The sequence below is a fragment of the Meleagris gallopavo genome, chromosome 7, assembly GCF_000146605.3.
Source record: "Meleagris gallopavo isolate NT-WF06-2002-E0010 breed Aviagen turkey brand Nicholas breeding stock chromosome 7, Turkey_5.1, whole genome shotgun sequence".
NCBI lineage: Eukaryota > Metazoa > Chordata > Aves > Galliformes > Phasianidae > Meleagris > Meleagris gallopavo.
Window position 1 is genome coordinate 35489677 of NC_015017.2, and position 20493 is coordinate 35510169.

The window sequence follows — 20493 nt, forward strand, 5'->3', positions numbered from 1 at the left end:
AGAATGACAATCAGTAAACTAAGTCTCACCTCAAGACAGAATTGAACTGCTCCTAAAGTATTCCAGAGATATTGGTTTAACCATGTCTTGTCTCTACAAGCCTTCTAAAAAAGTAATTTCAGTTTTTATCTTTATAATTAGAAAGTTTTATATTCAATCTAATCCATATTTGGTAGGCTACAGACTAATCCTTTTCCTACTAAAAGAGCACACAAAAAGAGAAGTTTATCATCTTATTATTTGCAGAAACCTTTTACTTATTTGAAGACTTACAGCCCCATCGTTTCCATGTTGAGGCTAAGGAAACACAATTCTTTCAGGCCTTAACCTAAATAATGGTTTCAAGACTTCATATCCAACAAAAAACATACATAATTATACACTGAAATGTAATTTATTTTTCTTAAGGATTATTATTTATGAGTTCAATCTGTTAACTATTGTGATCCCACACTTTATTTTTTTGTTATTATTTTTACAATACTGTTGTCTACAATACATTGTCTAGTGAGTACTTATATACTGTTTTACTCCAACTTAAATGTAGCAGCTTGCCTCTGTGGTTACTGAATTATATTGTGCTTATTCAAAACATTTTTCCAATTTGTTCACACAGCTTTGAATTCTAACATTGTCTCTTGGCTTCCAGTAACCCAGTTTGGTACAATCCTCAAGTTTACATCAGTTTATTCCCTGATTATCTAAATCATCAAGCAAAATTTTTAATCTGAACATTTTGCTATTCTCTCCTCTCTTCTCAGCTCACCTCTTCTATTTGCTGCACCATCACACTCCATGCCCTGGCAGCCACCCATTGCTGCCTTTAAGATGTTGCTGGTGAAGGCCGCTCAGTGCTCTCCCAACAGCTGCCACCAGCAGAGCCCTCTTCCTGCCTCCAAGGACTTTCCAAAGCTCTGCACTTGAGATCCATCCCCACTGTGCCCAGGGCTCATGGCCTCCCTGGGGCAAGAACTCAAAGATCGAAGTGATTCTAGGCTGGATTCACAGGGATGTTTTTCTGGGCAAATCTGCTTTCAAGCCAGGCAACTTACAATGGACAGAATCGGAAGAATTCATTTCCATAAATAACAGTATCTCCCTTTGTCAGTCCTTCCAAGAGAAGAGACCAACCTGTTCTTGGAGATGTAAGTTTTGGAATAATGAAGAGCGCAGAACTGTATCTCACAGTTAAATAAACACATACAACCTCAGTATGTCAACGCTTTGTGCAGCTTTTTTATGCATCGACTTCAAAATATAGCAACTAATGAGAGAAAAACATTAGAGGCCTTTTCAGACAGAGAAGTTCTGTCTCGTAGAAAATGTAATGGAGTCAGATTTAAATACATATAACCTTGGGGTTATACAGTCTGACTTCTTCCAAATGTGCTGTGCTCTGATAATACCTGACATTTAGAGAAACATCTCCAGCTGTTATCCAATAAAGTTGATAATTTTACAGAATTAAATCCACTCAGAGTGTGAACTTTTACACAAAGAGCTGGAAGAAAAGTGGAGAAAATATGCTAAAGGAAAGGTCTCTGAAAATGCCCTTTCTGTTGTTGTTTCATACTGCTACAAGAACCAATTTGCATTCAACTTCAAGTTGGAAGGGCCTCCAAACTTCAAAAATAAAGCAAGCAGGTACATCCATCTCCTTATTCTTCTGTAGGAAGAACAATTTCATTCCAAATGTATTTAAACATTTTACAAAGGTGTAGAACTTAGATTATTTTAAAGATCCCTTCCAACCCAAACACGTCTGCCAGCCCATGGCTCAGAGCCCAACTAAATGAGATTCCAGATTTGCCCTGGGCAGAGCAAGAAACTCATTTCTCCACTGAGAAAACAGAAACTACATATATGAATACTCTCAAAGAAAGGCCAATGTGGAATGAAGAGGGATCTCTACATACATATATGCACACATTCAAATCACCACATACTCATTCTGCAGTCCTTCTATAAAAGAAAAAAAATGAGAAAATTCAATATTGTATACATACATAATATTCCATCTTCTAAGAGTGGAACATTAGTGGTAGCAGAAAAACTGAAATTGATGCTTCAACTTTGATGACACCATACTCATTAAATCGGCCATTATATAAAGCAGCCACTGCAGATCCTTATGATCTCAGGAAATCAAAGTGAAAGATTTGGAATTGCTGAAAGTTATTCATAGTAATGTAGCATACACTCCATTTTGTAGAAGATGAAAGGAATATGCAGAAACACGCAAACACCACTCAGTGTTTTACAGTATTACTGTGGTATCTGTGCCTAGGACGGATGTTTGGCTTTGTTGTGAATTAAAAGTGCCTTAAATCAAACAATAAATTCCAAGAAAAGAGAAATATACTATTTAACTAAGGATCTAGGCTCAGGTATGGTCTAACTCCACTCTGCAATAGGATTGGTGGAAAATAGTAGCATATATACATAAAAACATGGGCAGTGCCAGGTATACACAGACATACATACCAATACACAGAGTGCCTGTGTACAAACCAGATGTACTCCTTTACAAATACAAACAACTGTTACTTTCTCTGCAAGTCCAATGCACACCAGGGGTTGAAGTACAAACTGGCTTGGGTTGGAAGGGATCTTAAAACCCACCCAGTTCCAATCCCTTGTCACGGGCAGGGACACTCATACTAGATCAGGCTACCCAGGGTCCCATCCTACCTGACCTTGAGCACTTCCAGGGATGGGACATCCACAGCTTCCCCAGGCAAAACATCTATTAATTTTGATTATTTATTTGGCATTACAAGAGAATAAACATAATTCCAAATACATAGAACAGGAAATAAATACAGGCCACTTTGAGTGAAAGTGATCACTCCCAAGTGATTTCTTATTAAATTGCAATGCCATTTGCAGAGTTGTGCCTTCTTCAATTCATAAAAGCCATCATCAGTGATTTTAGTTAGGAGTGTGACACTAAATTAAGGATTAGAAGATGAACACTACAAACTGATTATTTGCGATAGCTGGATGTACTACAGAGAAATAAGAAAACATGCTTTTCCACAAGCAATAAATAAAACTGGAAAAGGTATACATGAGGATAATATTATACTTTCCTACTCTTAAAGGCCAAAAGTAACTATGATAATAATACATTATTGTGCCAATGGCAGACATTACTCAGTGATTAACACATCACTATCATCATTTCTGTATGATTTTGAACATCTCTTTAAAAAAAATCCATTGAGTCACTGTCATAATCTAAAGTCAACTCATCCTTTTTCTTTACCCAGAGTTAAAACACAGAATCCTATCTGGTTTAAGGAGTCAATAAAATAAAGCAAATACAGTCCTAGAAATAAATCCTCTGAAGAAAAACCCTTCAGTCTGCCTGCCATTATATACATTACACCCTTACTGAGAAGTTCAGCAGCTTCTCCCCTTTCCCATGCTGTACTGTAAGGCTATTCTTATCACAGGAGTGCTGGCATTCATTTTAGAAGCTTCTATCCAATTTCAAGAGCAAAAACATATGGGTTAGATACAACAGTTAGATGTAGCATAGGTCTCTAAGAAAGTACAAGTTTCCTAAGGTGAAGATTCAAAGTATCACCACCAGGGCAGCTTCCTTTATCAGTACCCCCAGCAGTGCTTGTGCTCTACTAAACCTCATTGTTACCAGAAATAAAATAGAAAAAGGCAGAACATTTGTACCTATTTACAAGAATGAGTCAATAAAGCTAAATAATATTACTGAAAATGAAAACAAATTCTCTACTGTGCATCCCATATTTTTTAGTGTTGAAAACTAGATCTCTCTAAATTTTGTAATGAGTCACAACAATCTAAAACCAACAGCTCTCCACCATCCCCTAAATAAAATCTATCAATCAAAAAGACTGTGTTGGGTACAAGACATGAGCTCATTATTCCACATGCATCATGACCAAGAATACTGAAAAACATGCTTTAAGTGTCTTCAATTTTAACTTAAATAAGAAAGCAAGGTATTCTATGTATTAAAAAGTTAGAATTTTGTGCAGAATCTTGTTTCTTCGTGATCTTACTCTGCAGTTATGTGAGATTCACATTATTTTACATAGGATGCGAACTGGGCCCCACTGATTCTGAAATTGCTGGGTGTGTTATTTCTTGGGTAGTTTGAGCAAAGGATAACCTTCATCCTTTTCCCCCTTCTCAGTATGTTTTTACTCAGTTAAATAAAACTGTTGGATTGCTACTTAGGAGACAGTGCTCCATTCACTATACTGAAGATAATATATTGACAGTCAACTGAGAGACTTTGCAGTAAAAGCCTTGTGACCTTTACCTTGACTCCTGTGGTCTGCGCATTTACAACTCATAGAGGTCATGGCCCATACTCAGTCACCAGAAACACAGTGACCCAGTAAGAAAAGCACATCTTAGCATTCTAACTCGTTTCACACACCAACAGCAATCTTTCAACACCCCTTACATGGCTTATGCCTAAAATCAAACATGATGTTCCTGCTTCTCTATTATTAATCAAACAGAAATATTCAATTAAGTTTCCCCTTATAATTAAACTTTCACTTTACTCAGTATACCACTTATGCAGAATCTGCAGATGCAATCACTGCTAGAGACGAGAAATGTCAACTTGAAAGTTAATATCTCCTACAGATCCGAAATTCTGTCTTTGAACATGATGGCTGTATGTTGTAGACTCTTAAAATAATTTAAATTTGGCTGAACTCTATTTCAAATTCAATCAAGTGCATATCTTTTCTCATAGCAGGTGATGATGAAACAGATTGTTTGAAACATTCAAACCAGAAGACATTAAAAATACATAAATCTATAGAAACACTGAAGAGAGTTAGGTAGAAATGCCTAGGTATATACAGTTCATAAAAAATAATGAGAACAGAACTTGTACAAAATTACTATTAAGATTTAAACAGTTTTATCTTTAATTCACTTTGAGTGTCTGGAAGTCAATTCATCCAGGTGCATTCTGTTCACATTCAAGAGAGTGTGCCTATAACCAAGGGATAATTTGTTCCATAGCAGGACATAATTTGTTTTATGCCCTGAGTGCCTCTAATATTTCAACCCAAAGGTCCTTTATCTTGAGACTTACTATGTACTTTGTAAAGTATCATGCATCTTAACAGAACCACATAAATTAATGCAACTTTGTCATTCATTTATTGATGCATATATCGTTAATAACATGAGCAAACTAGTCACATTCTCCAAATAGGTCACAGCCCATAGGCATAATTTCTAGCTCTATAGCTATCAAAGCTAGCACCAACAAAAGCACATTCAGACAATACTGCAGTAGCACCAAAGATGATTAACTTGCACGGCTGGTTTAATGAATTCTAAGATGTACACATAAGAAAAACTGTAAGCACCAAGAAAACTGCAGGCTCCCCTTTACAAACTCCCATAAGCTAGTAAAAATAAATAAATCAATTCCTTGGCTTAATAGGATACAGTCAAGGTTGTTAGGCCAAATAAATGACTTTTCCTAACAGTGATCTGATCAAGGAGATTTTGTCTGTTTTACATTCCAGACTGCAAAGGCAAAGCAGGTCTGCAGGATTCTGAGGCCACTTAATGCTAAGCCAGAAAGTGGTTCAGTTAACTAAAGAAGCAAGGAGAAAAATAACCCTTTCCTGCCGCTAGGATAACATGACATTCTCTAACTTGTCAACGCTGCAATTTTTTACCAGGGATATAATGTTAAAATATACTGCTTAAATAAAACCCAAGTCCATTGCATTACGCTGAATCAATTTTGTGTCACTAAGGAACACCCACCTGCAGGGCAGATGGTTTGCTAAGAAATAAAGAAGGTCAGTGCTAATACCCTGATCAAGTTGGCAGATGATCAAAATACAAGTAAGTTGCTGAAGTTGAAGAAAGAATAGATATGATGGGTACCATATGAATAAACATCAAAATTGATTTAACAACTGGGGAGAGAGTTGAAAATGACTGAGATAAAACGACTTGAAAAGCAATGATATGTGAAAAAGTTAAAAAGGCAAAAATTTGATTTGGTAAACATATTGAATGTACCTCTAACTAGATACTGGCCTCTTATCATGTTTGATAATAGTATTTATGAAACCATTATGATTAGAAATGATAGTTTTCTAACAGCATAAGAGCTTCCTTAGAAACAGTGGGAGAAAGTGAGAGTTTGGAAAGATGTCCAAGCAGAGACAACAGAAATGATACAAAACTCAGCGCAGATTTTGCAAACAGATAGACAGAAATACAAAGAATATGCTATATTCGATTAAAAAATATAGAAACTGGATAAGAAATGTTAAAACTCTGAGAAATGGGAGAGGAGGAGGAGTGGCAACTCCAAGAAACATGATTAATTTTGGAAAGCAGTCTAAAAAATGGAAGCAATAACAATGTTCATATCCTTTTGAATTTCAGCAAGAAAAACAAAACAAGTGAAATAACTATAAAACATTGATTGAAAATTGCAATCCCTTCTAGCAACATTAGCAGCATTATGTCCTTTGAGAAAGCTCTCAAATCACATAAACGTCTTCACTAAAAGATGGGAAGTCTGACTAAAAGGTTTCTTAAAAGGCAAAAGTTCAGTTTGGTAGTATTTATAATTATATTACTACCTTAGAAATAGCAACTTTATTAGGTTACAAAATATATCTTTTTAAAGTAAAGCATCATCGCTATTTACTTATGCCCAACACCACTGTTCATCCAAATGAATGGATAGTACCTAGACATCTTGACTAATCTCATTTCTTTTCTTATTCCACTCTGTCAACACTGTTTTTGAGAACCAGTACAGATCCCCGAGGAATCAGACAATTCACACTAACCTAGGCTTTTCTGTTTAAAAACTTATGCTTTAAAATTCTTCTATATTGAGATCATATATGCTGTCTCTGTTAAACAGTTACCTTAAAAGAACTGGAAGTAGTACCATCTTTTAGTCTCCAATTCTAGCAAAAATCCTCTTAATTTTTAACCTGCACTTATTATTTACTGGTTGACAAGGTAGGGATTTTCAAATTAAGATTTCATTTAAGATTCCAGTACCTTGGAAATGAAAGCACCAACTGCACTGTGAACAAAGTTCTGATGCAAAACATTGAACAGAAATTTTCCCTACAACCGCCAACATTCTTCTAGTACAGACAGCTCTTCATTTTCAACTGCTGTAGTAAGTCATTGTTCCATGGCACATTTCTACAATGTTTGGAAAATACATGCTCTCAAATATTGTAATTGTATATATGGCAACATTTGTGGCTTCTGCTCTCAGCAGGACTTCTGTGCAGAAGAGGACCTTGGATGCTGCTGGTTGGCTGGAACTTTGGAGTCCAACAGCTCTATAAAATGACTATCACACTGAAAGAATGATTATAAAAAGTGATGTTTTTTCATTTAAAGAAAAAGTATTTCGCTCATACAGTCACTTATAACCTTCAAGCTGGCTCAAAAATATTTTCAAAACAGACTGGAGTATTACAGGCATACTCAAACATCAGAGAGTTTGCTAGCTCTTCCTATTTGACTTTCTTCAATTTCTCACCTGACTATCAAACTTTTTCTCAAGAAAATTTAGCCTCACAATCATCACAGAATCACAGAATCACAGAATTGTAGGGGTTGGAAGGGACCTCTAGAGATCATCGAGACCAACCCCCCTGCCAAAGCAGGTTCCCTACACCAGGTCGCACAGGTAGGCGTCCAGGCGAGACTTGAATATCTCCAGGGAAGGAGTCTCCACAACCTCCCTGGGCAGCCTGTTCCAGTGCTCCGTCACCTCACCGTGAAGAAGTTCTTACGCACATTCGTGCGAAACTTCCTGTGCTGCAGCTTATGTCCATTTCCCCTCGTCCTGTCTCCACGTACCACTGAAAAGAGACTGGCCTCACCGCTATGGCCGCCACACCTCAGATATTTATAAACCTGGATCAGGTCACCTCTCAGTCTTCTTTTCTCAAGGCTAAACAGACCCAGTTCACTTAGCCTTTCTTCATAGGGCAGATGCTCCAGGCCCTTCAACATCTTTGTGACCCTCCGCTGGACTCTTTCCAAGAGATCCCTGTCTTTTTTGTACTGGGGGGCCCAGAACTGGACACAGTACTCCAGATGAGGCCTTACCAGGGCAGAGTAGAGGGGGAGGATCACCTCCCTCGACCTGCTGGACACGCTCTTCTTAATGCACCCCAGAATGCCATTGGCCTTTTTGGCCATGAGGGCACACTGCTGGCTCATGGCCAACCTGTCGTCCACCAGGACGCCCAGGTCCCTCTCTGCAGAGCTCCTCTCCAGCAGCTCATCCCCCAGCCTGTATTGGTGCATGCAATTATTCCTCCCTAGGTGTAAGACCCTACACTTGCTTTTGTTGAACCTCATCCGGTTTCTTACTGCCCAGCTCTCCAGCAATGATCACCATTAACTGAATAGACAAAGTAGTTTTAAAGCTTTATTTCACTCTTGTGTGTTATACATGAAAAGCCTGATCCACCACCACTGAATCAGGTCAATGAATTCAATGGGATCAGGAGCCAGCTCTTAATCACATTATTTCTTTAGAGCTTAGAAGTTAAGAAGTCAAGCACTGAATCCCAGATTTCAAGGGTATTATCACAGCATGTTACTTGATTGGAAAGTCAGAATAATCACTGCTCAAGTCAAGGATACTTACGCCATTCTTTAGCTTGAAAGTATCCACAGCAGATTATGCAGGCACTAATTTAAAAAAGAAAAATCAGATGGAAGAGAGATTTTTTTTATGCCAAAAAGGTAAACCTGCCCAAAGGACTGTTAGAAGAAATACAGACAACTAACTCAATGAAACACAGATTTCATTTGTGTCTCTTTGTATCACCTTCAAACTCCTTTCCCAGTATACTTCCTTTAATTAATATCCAAGAAACAAGTTACAAACTTTGAAAGATTAATACACTAATGACATGGTAAAATATGCAATGCTGTGTAAAAATTTTACCCTATCTCACATTCTATGATCAGTTTATCCTCTTCAAAGTTATTCACTAAAACAAGAGTTCAGCAATGTGGAACACTTTAAGCTATAGTAATGCATCCAACAAACCTGCAGTTACCATGCATATGAACAGACATGATGCCTAAGTAGGCTGTAAGTTTCCATAAGTTATTTCAGATGATAAACATAAAAAGCTTTCCTGCAGCATTGTGAAGAGTTTGATGATAGTAATTGGTGAAGGATATAAAAGCTCAACCAAGTTGAAACCTTTACCAAGTGCAAGCTGTTTTCATACATAAACAGCTGAAATACATTGCACTTATCCTTCTATACAGACATCTTTCCTGTCTTACCCTCCACTTATTTACATGCATACACACATACAATGTCTTCAACTTCACAGCTAATAGCTCATGTGATAAAGCTTCCTGGTACGACATCTGAAATTTTGTCAGCTATGTTAAGGACCAAACCTGCAACATTACTGTGAAACAAAACCAAAGCAAGATCTGAGAATAACAACCCATTGTGTGAATTTTAATAGTGCTTTTAGTTTAAATGCAACAAGAGGGAAAAACACAAACGCAGTCTCTGTCATTCTGCTGCACCTGCTGTATGATTCAGGCTAAAAACATACTGTCACAGTTATATTGCTGTTGGATGTTCAGATTAAAGACAGGTTGTGTGTCATCTGTCCATCTCCCTTACATGCATCATGGCACAGGGCTGGGTGAAAAACCTCACACACACAAAAAAAGCGTGACACATTTCCCAACACTGTAAACATATTTATCATAAATACATGGTGTTTAAGCAAGAAGTACTCCACAAAGTCCCATTTCCAAATGAGTCCTTTTTTTTCCCCCAGCAACTCTGCCCATACCATACAAAATTCTGCCTCAGAAGGCATTATGAAGTTTTAGCTCAGAAAAAGAAAAAACAGAAACAAAATTCTATTTAAATTGGAAGCTAATCAGATGCAACTCCAGTTCAGCATTTGAAGTAATTAAACTTCAAAATCGCTCCAATATTTCTGGAGTGGCTGAAGGCAGTGAGTACCTTGGACAGAGGGAGGCTTTCTCTGAAGTTGAGCCACTGTGTTCATCGAGAGCTTAGAGGCAGAGGGAGTACTTTGAAGGCAGAGTGATGGTTCTTTTAAGTCCCATTACACTCAATTCCTGATAATTCTTTTTAGGTATTTATTTAATAAAACCTATGCACAATATGTTCTATTAAATGTACAGAAAAGCCAGAGAACCAAAGCTATCCATAAAGTACCATAAAATGCAGTACGAGAAAATGCATACTATCATACCGATGTTAAGCAACAGTAAATTTACAAAGGGTGGCAGAAGGGAACTTCAGGTACTGCATGACAAATCTTCAGGCTCCCAAATTAAAATTATATGTCTAAAACAGATTGAAAGACTAGTGGATCAGGAAATATCACACTCAATACAACTATTATATTGTATAGTTTTTCTAAAAGAAATTATCGTAACGAATGGAAGAAGACAGAAGGGAAGATGAAGAGCAACAGCTTTCAAACTGGGGCAGACAGAGATGTGACCTGCAAATTAGGGATGTCTGCAGTTCCTCTGGGCAGCGCTGCTGATAACAGATAAGTTCCTGCGTAATACTTCCATTGCCTCTTGTCTGCAAAGCCCAGAAACTATATCTACTACCGAATATTCCCAACTTCCACCAGATTTACAAGCGCAGTATGACCATCTAGAGTATTTCAAAACGACTTCTGTCTGACCAGCAACAAAATCACAGCAGTCAGGAGGAGCTTCTTAATTTTCCCTTCTTAAAATACTACCATATCTATATATCTCCAGATGGCCGATGTAGAAGAAACAATTTAGTTTGCAAAAGTCAAAGTGCAAATCCATAAATTTGGAAAAGGCAAATAATGAACTGTGTTGTCATTATTATACGCCTTCCAGTGGTTGCCAAAGAGTATATTTCAATGCATAGTCCCAGGTTATAAAAGCACGATGTTCACAGATCAGAATTTAAGAGAGCAATCATAAAAATAGAAAAACAGTTTCATTTAACAAAAACGTTCTTTGTATGAAGAGCATTTGTCAAGTATGTCCTTGCAAAACTGTTATCCTGAACAGTGAAGGAGAAAAATCCATACCTATAATATTCACCATTTTTGAGGGAAAAAAAGAAAAAGAAAAAAGAAGAAAAAGAAGTGGGAAAGTATAAAGTGTTTTCATTCATTCTGACCATGGTGGCTCTCTGCGGAGAGATGATGGGTATGACTGCACAGCACATGTGGATCATACCAGTGTTCCTCCACTTCTGGAAGGGAAGGTGGGCAATCCATCCACTCCAAGCCTGCCTTGCCATGTCACAGCTGAGCTAGGAAGTAGGTGATATTCGAAAGAAAATACACTTTCATCTCTGTAGCATGAATTCACAAAACTGAACATTTTCTGTATAGCTGTGTATGATGACTGGCTGGAATGTCCCATTCTCTGAGGCCATAAGGAAAAGCAAATCATCCCAGAGACCTTGAAAGCAATCTTAGACATGTAGCAAAGCCATGCTATGCCCAGTCAGGAAAAGGGCAACGCAGCTTGGGCAAACAGTGCCACACATTTGGCACAACAGTGACAGGTGGAGGGGCTGAAAATGGAGTCTAGTCTATTTCATATTGGCTGACAAGAGTGCAGAGACCAAGCAATGCAGAGATCACCTCTGACAGTACCGATGCTCCTGCCACTTCTATAAGATGAATCCTATATACAAGGAGACTATTCATTATTTCAGAACGGCTGTGTGTGGGTTGGAGACACTAGTCACAACAGAAAATAACATTTCAAGGCTTTTTTTTTTTTTTTTTAAAAAGTTTACTTAACATGACAAAGTGATTGCCATAGCAGCATATGTAATCTATTGAACAAATATCCGCTTAAGTATCACAGACATGACAGTTTACATTCCTCTAAAACAAAACAACAACAACAACAACAAAAAACGATGCATTTTATTGCATACTCTTTTTTATCTAATTTTGTATACCAACCACTTTTTAGCAGTACTGGATATTATAAACTCCCTTATCTGCAGCATGCATTTCTCTGGAGCAGGGAGACCTAAGACAACTATTTTCCTGTGCTAGTATGAAGTGACAGCATGGCTACATGCTGGAAAGCTGCCACAGTTTCCCACTTCAGTTGCATACTCCAACAGCTAACTGTGTCTGGTGTCTTAACTTCATGAATCAGTACTCTAAACAAAGCCTCTCCAACGCCCTGAACATCAATAAAGTGGAAAGAAATCTGAAATTTGCAGGTCTCAGAACTGCATAGATATCATAGCTCTAATGGTGCTGTTCCCACTTATATACAACTTAATTCTTCGCATTTTTCAGCTCTCCTGATTCTCAACTTGTTGGACTTACAGCTCACTTTGTGCAAGCACAAGAAAGACAATCTAAGGAAAAAATCTCTCCTCACTCTCAAAAATGGAAATACATTTTGCAATACTTGAAAATTATTATTACTTAGTACTGAACAGGAGAACTGGTAAAATGGTGAGAAACATTAAACACAAAAAAATAACAACCAAAAAAACCCTGAGTTCTGGGAAAGCTCCTACCTGTTCCATAGATGAAGGAAGGTTTCTGTGTACTTTGGAACTAAACTCCCTATCCTCCTGAGGATAACAGAACAGCTTCTACAGATTCCTTCTTTCTAAATGAATTTTACTTTTGTAGGTATTGATAAGAAATGCTCAAAGTATCTTTTCCTGATGAAAAGGTAATACATTAAGAACCTAGCAAATATTTACACATATTTTTAAAGTCAAACCCAAAAGAGAACTGTAACAGGATATAAGCATAGTGTCAAGATGTGGGAGGCTCAGTAAAAGGTGAGAAATATTATGCAAAGCTAGGTTTATCACAAATGTTTCCATATATTACTATTCAGGAATAATTAATAGATATAATTTAACATATGACTGGGAATCCTATGCTTTCTTTCCTTACCACAATCTTCATTCAAAAAATACTTCCTGTAATTTCCAAACAAAGAGGAATATGTTTTCAACCCATTCACTTGGTTTGCTCACCTCAAATCTGCTAACACTAATTAAATTTCAGAGGCTGATTTCATTCTCTGATATTACAGATCAGACTTAATCTTTTAGGTTATTTGCCTCTTTAGTTAGAGAATGATCTAAGAAAGACATAAATAGTGAAGACATATGCATTTCTGAAGAAAAAAATAGGTTGCAGGAATTTTATATCAGATATTTACTTCATATACAGCAGTACATAAAATACTGTCTAGATCGTTACTGATACAGGAAGTATTTTGAAAGGAGAAACCTCATGAGTAAATATTTTTCCTGTGTCGGAAGACAGCTCTCATTTAATCTTTTTTTCTGTATGTTACCAAACTTCAGCTCTATTGAAGTTTACTCTAGATAATGCTCTTCAAAGTCAGATTTTCAGAAGCACTGTATAAAAATCTTGTTAAAAACACTTGCACATGTTCCAAGTATTTAACACCAAACAGTGCATTGACTAAAATTAAGAAATAATGCAAGGTAATTTCTTTATCCTTTAATTTTCAAAGGAAAAAAATCTAATGATTAATTTCACTGACCGAGAAGATTACCAACAACTGAACATTTAGTTTCCATCTAATTAGTAGGAAGATAATCTCTTAATGTCGATCAGATAATCGTAATTTAAGACTGCACTGAATTTTTTCCCCTCATGGATTCTTCTTATCTGCAGATAAACTCCTGAAGAAGCACTTCAGTGCACTTGATACGCTACGCTGCCTGTGTCAGACACAAACTCTGAGAGTTGGATGAGAACACCCCTTCTTGCTATTCTCTCTCCATTCTCCATCCTGTGGTCAGTACTCCCTCATTATCCTCTAAAAATAGAGATTACAGCAGTAAAGTGATGACAGGCATCAACGCACCGCAGATAACTAACTTCTTTCTTTTGGGGTTTGCTGTTGAATTCTTGTCTTCCTTTCAATACAGTAACTTACAAATATTCAGAAACAGTTTTGAAAAAAAATCTCATTCCTACTGAATGAAAAATGATACACTCCACCCATTTAGATCCACAGCTCTGCTTTTCTCCTCTTTGTGAAGAATATTATTTTTTTATCCTGATCTTACCTTAAAAATTATTATTTTTACACTGCTGTAAGCTAAACACACTGTTTTATTAAAATTCTCTAGCTAAAAGACATTACACTTTGAAGCCCCATCTCAGGAAAAGCATTTTCTACTTCAGAGAATTTGTAAATTCTTATGCTTCTAGACTAGAGATGAACTTTAATATTTTATTAAGCATGATTTTGAACCAAAAGCTGATGTCAAACCACAAATACAGTATACGCTGAAAGAGGAAAATAAGCATTAGTAATAGGAAAGAGAATAAAGAAGGAAAAATTCCTGAAAGTTGCTATTCAATAGGGATTTGAAAGCAGAAAGAGGGAAAGGGTATTTTGTAGGAAAAAAAAACCCACAACAGTAAGTCACAAGGAAGAAATTGTTAAACCAAGTGAGGATACAAAGAAAAAGAGACACTGATCCCATTTACTTATTCATTTGTTCATTGTTCATTATATGAGGGCATATTATATTCAAGAAAAAACATAGTAAGAAGATGCCTATGATGTCCATGATAAACAAAAAAAGAAGCACTTGTATCTAGAATAAAACTTATTTTAGTTTCACTTGGTCTCCAGGGACAACTTTCTGCTGAGAGACACACAAAATTCCCACTGGCAAAAAGAAATTCTCTGCATCTGAGTGTTCACTGCACTACAAAACTGTAGATTTACTGCCTCATCCTTAATCATTAACACAAGAATGGAATGTTTGATTTCCATTTTCTAATCAAAAGTATAATGCAGTTTTTGGTAGTTGTGAATAATACCACCAGCAGAGTGAGAAAAGGTTTAAAGGTCATTTTAACACACACTTTATTAAAAGCAATAAAGAAACAACCTTTCCTCTGGAAATCTCAACTGGCTTAGATGTTCGAACTCTCAGAGTATCACATTCTCTGCTCATACCTTGATAATCTTCAAAGAAAAATCAAAATCAAAAAGATATACCACTGCAGAACTATTCCCCCCTGCATACAATACACACAAAGGTTTCCCTGCTGCTGCATTCACATGGTCCCAGAAGAATCAGGTTGGTAGGACATTCAGCAAGAACACGTGTGTTAATTTCTCAAATTCGCTCCTACATACTGATCTGCTGCCTTGCAAAAATTAGACTTTTTAGTGATGCTGATTAAATTACAGTGAATGATCAAGTCTGAATTACACACAGTCAATCCGTGCAAGTTATGGCAAAGTCAAATACTTGGAGAATCGATGAAAGCATTTCAGAAGCATGGAATACTACAGCAAAGAGTACAAAGAAAGGACCTCTAAAATTGAAAAGACTTATGTTAAGAAAAAATAGGAATTTACCAGACAGCTGCAGTCCTTATGCCACAAATGCTGGCTTACATTTTATAATCTGCTATGACAAGGATGTCCAGAAATCAATTTACAACACTTTGAATTGCACAGCAAAGGAATTCCAAGTTTATAGAGATAGACTGAAACAACTACTATGCCAAATAGAAGTTTTGCTCCTTCCAGTAAGCATGGTTTAAATAATTCATTCAATTATTAGTTTTGTACTCAAAGATGCCTTATTTTCATGCAGATTTATGTGCCATTATGCGTAGAGGACATTCTTAATTGTGCTGAAACAACTGCAAATTTAATTAAAGTTTGCTATTTCAAGCATAAAATAGATTAAAGAAAATGCTGACAATTGTAAAATAAATATTCAACTACTAAATTTAACTCAACATTTATTTTTAATCAAAACATCAAAATAACCTTATTTCTAATTACAATTTCATGACAAAATGTCTTGAAGAAACATTTGCCTCTATTTTTCTTCAATCTGTTCAACTGAAGCACGTTAGCTTATTCATAAAACTGTTTATTAATAAATTTGTTCCAGCTGTATCAATGTATGTTACAAAGAACACAGATTAATGTATGTAAGCAACCATTATCATTAAAAAAAAAAAAAACAAAGCCTCAATACTCAGTAAGAGCAGAAAACCCATCAAATATCTTACAGTGCAATTAAATCCCCTAAACCATAACAAAGATGGAAAAATAAATGGCAAACAGAGGGAGAGAGGTCCAGAGATCTATTAAAATTTGCAGAGATGCCACCTAAATGCCTAGAAGTTATTTGCAGTTCCTTGTACAGGGTATTAAACCATTACTCCTTAAAATCCACTGTGTTTTAATATGCAACAAGAAGCAAATCCTCACTTTTGTAAGAAGACATATTCAAATGCATCGTCCTACATTCAAATGCATTCTTCTGAGGAAAGAGTCTGCCCTGATTCTTCTGCTATTTATTTAAAAATCTCCAATTTATTTACAAAGTTTATTTTTCTTAATTTTATAGACAATTGATTTAATGAGTGACAGTGAAAAACTGGAAAAAGAAAGATGAGTGGATTTCCTCTTTTCCAGAATCACTAAATCAGGCTCTGATTGAGGAAAAACACAAGGCAATCCAGGAAAAATGAGCATTATCTTACTCCTTCATGATACAAGAAATAGTGATGCGGAAATACAGAGGTTTCCCAAGGAATTGTACACCTTGTCCCCCAAGGATTTTGAGAAAACATTGAAGTGCCTCACCAGCCTAAGAAATTTCTCAAGAATTGGAATATTTAAATAAAAAATTGCTTTTTACCACTTATTCGCAATAGTAACTTTACTAAGTTTTGACAGTGGACTACACTTTTCGGTAATTTTCCTTCTTACCTTAAGGAATAGATTCTTTTCAGAACGTGAGAAAATTCAATAGCATCATTGTTAACAAGAACTGAGGATTGAGCTGACAACACCATGCTATTAACCAGTTTTGGCACTGTCACTACTACTTCTGGAGCATATAAACATTGTTCTGGTTTGAAAACCATGAGACCAATTACGGGATCACAACCGTCATCCAAAGCTAACCACCATCACTACTGTTTGCATGTTAGTGGATCACATTTACTGAGGGACAGATTCAGCACTGACCCTATTGTGTTTAATGTGAGGAGGATATTTTCATGACTTTCCATTTTTCTCTATTGGCTACATTGCTAAGAAAATCCCAAACTCATTCAAAGCAAAAATTTCAGTAGGTCAAATAAGGAAATTAAGTTATTATGAAGGATTACAAGACCTCTTTCACATAATAAGGAACAATGAAGAAGGGAAACAGCAAGGAGAAAGAATTTTTCACATAAGAATCAAACAGGAACCCTCCACAACAAAACCAGTGAACCAAACAACATCTGTTTCCTGCTGATCTGTCCATACATACTGTAAGAAAAGTTTGATATAGAATCCAGCAGAATCAGTAGAAAAATATCTACTTGCATCTAGTCTCAAGTAAATGAGTAATTTTACATTGATACCTCTAGAATATTTCATATTGGGTTTCACGTAATCAGCTAGTAAGAGTTTAAGGATTATGAAACCTCCACAATACAACAGGTAAAACACTACTGAGAAGTCAGAGCAATTTACCTCAATTGAAAGTCTTTCAATATTTTTGCTTAAATACACACGTTGCCATCATTTTATTAGAAAGTCATGGAAAGAGAAATTAAGTACTTGATTCAAACTATGTTGCGTGGAGTTACATTCAGAATACACAAAACAACAATGCCTTCAGCTTTTTAATGTAAAGAGTTGTTTACCAATGAACTGTTGGCTTACCTGTTTTACATCATATGCAAGAAGAACAAATCTTAAGTCTGGTGAAACTGAGTATTTCGATGCTTTGAAAGTTACCTACAAATGAAGTAGCAATAAAAGTGAGTACACAAAAGGAAAGATCATTTTTTCCAAATTACAGTTAATTTAATAATTCTCCATAAGAGATCTGATTAGGAAAACCTGCTTAATTTACACAAAAGATGAACTGCAATAATTCTTAGTCTAATTTGCAGGTGTCAGTAGAGTGGTGATAAATTAATCTGGCTTCAAGACTAACTACAAAGTCAGAAGCTGATGAGTGTTTTTTGCCATGATTACAGGCACTAAGCTTAACGGTAACAACTAAAACCAATTCATTTTCAAAGGAAGAGGGGAGGTGCATTGATTGGTGTGTTCATCAGGAATGATTACATGGGAGACCTGTCACTTAGTTAAGCTTTAAAGATAATGCACAACTACTACTACAAAAAAGAACAGGTGTGCACTGTGTCCTTGCTATGTTTCTTTCAACACCACACAGAAACATTTTGCATGCCAGTTTGCACTAAAGAAAAATCCTCTTTCTTATAGGAAGTAAAATGCTTAGTGAAAGGTAAAGTGGAACATAAAATATCATTGTAAAACTAATATTGTTTTATATCTAGCTAAGACTACGTGACACCCAATTGAATTCAGGGTTGTAACTCAATAAAAGGATAACACTGACGTTGAAAAAATTTAATGCATCTAATGTAGAAGAAAGATAAAGTGTGCTTTAAAGTGTGTTACAGGAAGTAATTTCTAATGAATCTATCTGCAAAATGAGAGGGGAAGGGAGAAGTAAAAGAATTAAAATAAGAAGTAGTATAGAAAAACGGAATCACAAAGGTACAAGATGAGGAAAAACGTATGAATAGCTCTGCAGATCAACATATAAAGATCTTTTCTGATTTTGCTTTTTGAGCATCCTGTTATGCTTAGCCTAATCCTACTGTTAATCTAAAGAAATAAATGGGAGGAGTTAAGGTACACTAACCAGAAATCACAGACCAATGCATTCATAAGGTTAATCTTCCAATAAGCTAAGAAGATGCAACGTTTTGACATACAATCTAAACTAAAGTTACTATGTAATATAACTAGAACCAAGTTACCCAAATCCAGTCAAAAGGAAAAAATAACTTTTGGAATAAAAAACTGCGCACAGTAGCACAACAGTATGAAGATAAGTCAGCTGTCCTGAGGCAAGAAGACAAAAGGATCTTTTAAGGCTGTGAGGAATTTTTTAATCTATGAAGTACAAAGAATAGATTTCCACCATGTACAAACAACCTCTCATGAGATAACCACCAGATACTAAATGCATGGACAACATGCCTTTTGTTTGGCACATCACTGAAAATATTTTAGATGTGAAAATTCTTGGATTTGGTTCAGTTTATTAATTATTGTCCCTACTACCTCATTCATAAGCAGTATGCAATCCAGGCAGATATCCAAACTCTTTCTGAGGGAATGTGGCACTTAACATTTCCAGCATTTAATAAGAATCTTCAGTTACTTATTATACCACCATAAAAGTAAAACAATTAATGCTAACACCTGACTAGCTCAGCTGCAAAGTATTGGCAATCTGAAACACCACCACCAGGAGCTACTCTCATACTCTGTATCCAAGTGGAGTCTTGTTGATTTGGGATTCAAACCCTAAACCTAATCTGAATCCTACAGAAAATTACTTTGTTCATCCAGCTTGTGCTCACCTGCAAAATTTTGTATGCTTCCAGCAAAACCTTGTACACACGGTATAAGGGCAATGCCAGTGAACCATAATCTCTTGACTGCAGAGAATGGCTTTGGCAAAACAGTTTTCAGTGTAATGGAATTCTTGTGAAAAGACCATAAAGCTATTTTGTACTTTTTAATGTTCCACTTAAGAACCAAGAAAATAAAAATTAGGCCATAAGAAAACAAGTTTGCACAGCAAAGGCTGACAGCAATGCTGATTTACTAAAATTACCCTAAAAACATTATTAACCTATTTTTAAAGCTGGATTTACAACCAAGCCTTCCAGGAATCAAATGTTCAATTCAAACAGAATTTCAGAGGGGTTTAAGTTACAACTGTGTTTTTATTTTGTTTTCAGACAATCTTAGCAATAAATTCAGAAATAGCACTTCCATGCACAGCATAAGCCCTGCTAGTTCAAAAACAGAGAAAAAGCACATTATAACCAGACTCATTCCTCCTGTCCACCATGGAAAATAAACTCAGAATTCATCAGTGGACTAAAACAAAAGAGAGACAGATTCCAGTTTTTCTCCGTATATGTGCCTAAGGTATTTCATCAACCAACTCTCTGACTGAGGTGATGAGATCACACGTGGTGGATTTAAAAAAAATCTGCAGTCCTCTCTATGGGAGACTAGATGTATGCTGCTGAAACCCTGGGGAGATTGTGTACTGAGATGTTTGCTACAGGGAATAGATTTGTTTATTTATTAAAAAGAAGTTTGTCAAGAGCTTGACCTCAATGATTTGTTCTCTTCTCCGGAGAACAGTGGTTTTGAATTTTAAAGAAAGTATTGAAAAAATATCGCATTGGAAACAGTGGGGGGGGGGAAAAAAAAAAGCCTTAGGCATCATTTTGTCATCTGGAAAATGCTTCTTCCACTGCCATGTCTGCATATCAGCCACTTTTCAAGCTCCTTGCTTTGTCAGGAGATGTTGAGCCTTATTAA

The 20493-nt window shown here is 36.2% G+C and overlaps 1 protein-coding gene across 1 annotated transcript in view; it reads right to left on the reverse strand.

Moving 5' to 3' along the window:
* LOC104911851 (inactive dipeptidyl peptidase 10-like) overlaps positions 1-19287 on the reverse strand; it is a 31722-nt gene extending 12435 nt beyond the window's left edge. The window contains exons 1-2 of the mRNA XM_019617430.1: positions 19213-19287; positions 17773-17847 (exon numbers count right to left, since the gene is read on the reverse strand). Coding sequence (XP_019472975.1) covers positions 17773-17847; positions 19213-19221 — 84 coding nt within the window. The 5' untranslated portion in view covers positions 19222-19287. The remainder of the gene's footprint in view (positions 1-17772; positions 17848-19212) is intronic.
* Positions 19288-20493: the final 1206 nt, after the last annotated feature.